The sequence below is a fragment of the Garra rufa genome, chromosome 4 (genome assembly GCF_049309525.1).
Source record: "Garra rufa chromosome 4, GarRuf1.0, whole genome shotgun sequence".
NCBI classification, from domain to species: domain Eukaryota; kingdom Metazoa; phylum Chordata; class Actinopteri; order Cypriniformes; family Cyprinidae; genus Garra; species Garra rufa.
Window position 1 is genome coordinate 26,670,329 of NC_133364.1, and position 6,140 is coordinate 26,676,468.

General features: G+C 30.1%; 1 protein-coding gene across 4 annotated transcripts in view; it reads left to right on the forward strand.

Annotated features, from left to right (window-relative positions):
* Positions 1-4,702, forward strand: part of sfmbt2 (Scm like with four mbt domains 2) — a 78,715-nt gene extending 74,013 nt beyond the window's left edge. For 2 of the 4 annotated variants that reach the window (XM_073838089.1, XM_073838091.1), the window contains one exon: positions 1,705-4,702. In XM_073838089.1, coding sequence (XP_073694190.1) covers positions 1,705-1,845 — 141 coding nt within the window. In that variant the 3' untranslated portion in view covers positions 1,846-4,702. The remainder of the gene's footprint in view (positions 1-1,704) is intronic. The other 2 variants (XM_073838090.1, XM_073838092.1) reach the window with 1 other exon arrangement.
* Positions 4,703-6,140: the final 1,438 nt, after the last annotated feature.

The window sequence follows — 6,140 nt, forward strand, 5'->3', positions numbered from 1 at the left end:
TTCTGAAATTAAATATTCAAGGTCTGATTTACACTTAGTTACATTTTTTAAACAATGCATTAAGCTAAAAATGTAATTATTTTATTTTATTATTTTCATATTTGAAATAGTCAAAGACTGGTTATTGTTTTTATGTTGTTTATTATTTACATAATTAAAATGATTATTATTATTACAGGATATATTAAAATTAGTGATTAAATAGTCAAATAGTTTGATTACTTTCATTAGTATTCTTTGTTTTATATAAAAAAGAATATATATTTTTAAATTAAATTGTCAAAAATGATTTTTATTTAATTTTTTTTCTGAAATAAAATAGTCAAAATTATTGGGAATTATTTCTGCATTATTTAATTATTTAAATAATGCAGAATTCAATTGAGCTAAAACATTTACTTATTTACTTCTTTTAGTTTATTATTTTCATATTTTAAATAGTCAGCGACTGGTTATTGTTTTTATGTTGTTTATTATTTGCATAATTAAAATAATCAATTATTATTATTATTATTATTATTATTATTATTATTATTATAGGATATATTAAAATCTGTGATTAAATAGTCAAAGTTTGATTATTTTCATTTGTGTTATTTGTATTATATAATGTATTATTTATATTAAATATATTAAATTTGTATTTTATTATTTTCTGAATTCAAAGAGTTGAAAAATGATTGTTACATTTTTAAATAATGCAGAATTCCATTAACTAAGCTAAAAATAGTTATTTTATTATTTTCATAACTTGAAATTGTCAAAGGCTGGTTGTTGTTTTTATGTTGTTTATTATTTTAATAATAGTCAATTATTATTATTATTATTATTGTTATTATTATTATTATTATTATTGCAGGGTATATTAAAATCAGTGATTAAATAGTCAGTTTGATTTTTTTTATTTATTAGTATTCTTATTTTGTTTATATTATATTTTTATTTTATTATTTTATTAATTAAATTGTCGAAAAACGGATTGTTACATTTTTTAAAAAAATGCTTTATTTCAATTAATTAAGCTAAACAAGTTAATTATTTTATTTTTATAATTTTGGCTGGTTATTGTTTTTATGTTATTTATTATTTTCATAATTAAAATAATTAATTAATATTATTATCATTATCATTATTATTACTGCAGGTCAACATTTGATTATCTTTATAAGTATTTTTGTATATTAAACTAAAAATGTTATCTCTTATGTCTTATTTTTATTATGTTCTGAATTCAAGTGCATATTATTATTATAATTATTATTGCAGGATATATTAAAAGCAGTGATTAAATAATCAAAGTTCTTATTTTGTTTTAAATTGAACTAATTAAAAAAATAGATTTTTTCATAATTTCATATATACATATACATGCACATTTTAATTTTTTTCGCCAGTTGTCTTATTTACTTGTATTACTTTTTTAATTCAAGTATTTAATTAAATATAATTCAAGTAATATTTAAATAATTAATATTGCAGAGATTGTCAAATTTTGATTATTTTTATTAGTAGTCTTATTTTTTTTTAGTAAACTAAATCAACATATTTAATTCAATATTTAATTTTATTTCTTAATTCATTATTTTCATAATTTATATATATGCAAGATTGAAGCAAACAAGAACAAGCTGTCAAAAAAAAACTCTTTAAAAAACTCTCAAAAAAATATTTATGCTAACCCGTACACCCCTTTTTCTTCTCAAGGACATCGATGGACAGGCCCTGTTGCTGCTGACCCTTCCTACAGTCCAAGAATGTATGGACTTAAAGCTTGGCCCCGCCATCAAACTCTGTCATCAGATCGAGAGAGTCAAAGTGGCCTTCTACTCCCAGTTCGCTAACTAAGCTAACCTATATCAACACACATCTATGTATTGTACTCAGGGGATGTAAAGAGTCATTCCATCCGTCAGGAAACCTCAGGTTGCCTCATACTGAAAGGATTCTTTTCCCATCATTTGCCTTCAATATGAGATTTAGTCGTGGAATATGATAGCATTTCTGCTTTCCCTGCTAAAAAACAATTGAAGGATGCTGGTCGTAGCTGGTTCAAACCAGTCTACCTAGACTCCCAGCCAAGTCAAACTGGTGGACAAGTACCAAAAACCTTGTTAAAGCCATCAAAATAGCTTCAAGAACTTTACACTCTTGAAAATAAAGGTTCCAGAAGAGTGTTTTCACAGAGATGCCATAGAAGAATCATTTTTGGTTCCCAAAGAACCTTTCAGCCATTAGTTCATCTTTTTTTCCTAGTGTGAAGAACGTTTCAAGAGTTAAAGAAACTTTTTGTCCACTATAAAGAACCTTCCTCATGGATATTCTTTATGGAACCATAGATGCCAATATAGAACCTTTATTTTTTAAGAGTGTAGTGTGGTGAATCCTTGAAGGAGACCAACCAAATCATCTAGATCATCTAGAGAAGGATTAGGTTTGGTTGGATTTCCAGAAGTTTCTAAAGAACGTTTCTAGGATGAAGACAGCATTGAAGATTACCATAAGGAGACGTCTAAACTAAAAGGCAGTTCAACTGTGAAAAACCTCCAACCCTTGAGTTCACTGCAACTATCTGAAATTTTATTCGTCTTTTAAGACCAAATTATATTTATAATGGCGAATACTATATGAAGTATTAACTTCGGAAGTGAACTAATATATTTGTGATATTTATTTTGTTCTGATAAACTATTTTTATAACGTTTGTTAGGAGGTTAGCGGAGATTTAACACCTGAAAATTCTACTTTGGGCATTATGAGTTAGGGAATATTATTAATATCAAGACTGATATTTGATATAAACTTATAGTGTTGGTTTATATGTTGTGTGTTCATGCATAAACACATTTACGTTGCGGTAAAAAATTTACATACACCTTGCAGAATCTACAGAAAGTTTATTTCTTTAGCACCGACCTGAATAAGATATTTCACATAAAAGATGTTTACATATAGTCCACTACAGAAAATAATATTTGAATTTATAAAAATGACCCCGTTCAAAAGTTTACATACACTTGATTCTTAATACTGTGTTGTTACCTGAATGATCCACAGATTCTTTGGTTTTTTCACCATTTTTGGGTATTTGAACCCTTTTCAACAATGATTGTATGATTTTGAGATCCATCTTTTCACACTGAGGGACTCATATGCAACTATAACAGAAGGTTCAAACGCTCACTGATGCTTCAGAAGAAAAAAACATGCATTAAGACCCGGGGGGTGAAAACTTTTGAAATTTTAAGATCATGGTAAATGTAACTTATTTTGTTTTCTGTGAAACATGTAAGTATCTTCTGTAGCTTCTGAAGGGCAGTACTAAATGAAAAAAAAATATGATATTTAGGCAAAATAAGACTTCATTGTGTTCAAAAGTTGTCACCCCTCCGGCTCTTAATGCATCGTGTTTCCTTCTGGAGCATCAGTGAGTGTTTGAACCTTCTGTAATAGTTGCATATGAGTTCCTCAGTTGTCCTCGGTGTGAAAAGATGGATCTCAAAATCACACAGTCATTGTTGGAAAGGGTTCAAATACACAAGTGCTGAAAAACCAAAGAATTTGTGGGACCTGAAGGATTTGTTCTATATGTAACTATATGCAAGCATCTTTTACGTGAAATATCTTATCATTTTGCATGATCCATCTTTGTAATATAATTAACATTTTGCAGATTCTGCAAGGTGCATGTAAACTTTTGACCCCAACTGTACATAACTCTAAACACATTTGTTTTTCCCAAAATACATGCCTGTTTTTTGTCTATCACATCATTTGTTTCTCTTTAAAATTCGAGGGTGAGTACATTTTCGAAATAGCTGCCTTTTGTCGTCGCCTATCTATATTGTATGTAAATGTAATTTTTGATCTATGCAAAATTGGATATGTTTTCTATATATATTTTTGTTTGTAATGACTTTGATAGTGATATATTTTTTACTTCTCTGTTGTATGACACCTTGATCACTGGTAGAATGTATTAAAATTGGATTAACTGCTGTTGAAATAGTCTTCAATCATCATTTTATCAGTTAAAACATTACGATAACTAAAAAATGTTGATGTTTTAAAGACTTGAAAATAGAAACTCCACCATCTGAAAAGTGACCAACATTTAACATACTAGTCTTATGTATATTGTTTAATAACTGTAGCTAAACGTAAGCAGAAGTGTATTTTAATGTTCATCTCAGACCTACAGGCTTTCATTGCAAATGCATTACTGTAAATCAAATTATTTTCTGTGGTTAAATCGACAGTGTGTCACAGACACTGTTCATAGATTTTCTATTTATCCCACAACGTTCCTTTAATATTAAAAATAGCAGCTCACATAGTTTATACTTATCTGTTTTCCTGAGAATTTGAAACAAATGTGAACTTTCTCACCCCAATACGAACATAATTTCCAGGAAACATTAGGCAATGTAATGTGGGCTATTTACAGCACAACCCACTCACACACTCAGCTGTTGGTCAAGGCTAAAACATGATGATATTACATAAGCACTAGCAGGGATTTTTTATGAGCATTTCTCTAATTTTACAAAGAAGGTTCTTGTTTGGCACAGACCTTTGATTGTACCTCTATTAGCTATACTTGAGTACTTGAGTACGCATGTTAAGTATGTACGACATGACAACGTATTTTGCATTGGCCAATCAGCATCTGCATACTTGCATGGAGTGTGTTTCTGGAATGGCTTCATTCATAAGAATGACGATAATAAAAGATAACCTTTCATTCATATTGTTTAACTTTACTTCTATGGCATTCAGACTGTGTCAAAGCAGCTTCACAGTGAAAAACAGGAAAAAATCAATTATGGAGACAACTCGGATTCTGCTGTAAAGCAACTCTAACATACAATAGTGCCATTTTTTGCTCAAGTCAGATCAGTGTTGGTTCATTTCGGTTCAATAACGGTGTGAAGTTCATCAACACTGTCACAGATGCTGTTCATAAATAGGTTCACAGTTAAACTCCGTAGAAAACACTTTATGGTCATAAATGTCACAGTTTTTATTTACACCAATTCTCCTACTAGCTGGTCTAATGTACTGTAGATCATGAACTGGGTGTTGTGTGGGTTGTTAACATGTTTAACACACTGTGCAAAGATCAGCTCTGGTAACAAACTGTCAAGATTTATAATATGTACACTAAACATCTTACTGTTCAAAAACTTTTGACTGGTAATGTTTTTTAAAGAAGTCTCTTCTGCTCACCAAGCCTGCATCAAAAAATCCTGAAAAAAATTACTCAGCATATTACACTCTTAAAAATAAAGGTGCTTCACGATGCCAAAGAAGAACCTTTTTTGTCTAAATGGTTCCATAAAGAACCTTTAACATAAAAAAAAAAGAGATGGTTCTTTGAAGAATCTTTGACTGAATGGTTCTTTCTGGAACCAAAAATGATTCTTCTATGGCATCGCTGTGAAGAAACTTTTAAAGCACCTTTATTTTTAAGAGTGTAGAATGATTTCTGAAGGATCATGTGACACTGAAAACTGCAGTAATGATGCTAAAAATTCAGAGTTGTGGACTCGAGTCCCAAATTTGGTGACTTGTGACTTGACTTGACATAATCAAGGAAGACATGCGACTCGACTTTGACAGCAATAACTCAAGACTTGACTTGGACTCGAACCCTGTGACTTGGCTTTATGGCCTACCTGAGTTCTGATCATTATAGGCTGGTTACTGAAGTTTATGATCACACTGCGCAGCGCAGCTTTTGGCACTGAGCCAGAGAGGGACTCGCTAAGTGAGCGCTTGTAGGAACAGCCTATATAAGAACTTATAATAATATAGAGCTATAAAAAAAATCATCATCCAATTCGTCCTTTAAACCCATTCACTGATGGTTTCTTATTTTTATTTAACATTTGTATACCTTATAACTATTGTTATACAGTCAGGTCCATAAATATTGGGACATCAACGCAATTCTAAGATTTTTGGCTCTATACACCACCACAATGGATTTGAAATGAAACAGACAGAATAATAATCATAAATCAAATTTTCACTTTTTTAATACTTTGTTGCAAATCCTTTGCAGTCAATTACAGCCTGAAGTCTGGAACACATAGACATCAACAGACGCTGGGTTTCATCCCTGGTGATGCTCTGCCAGG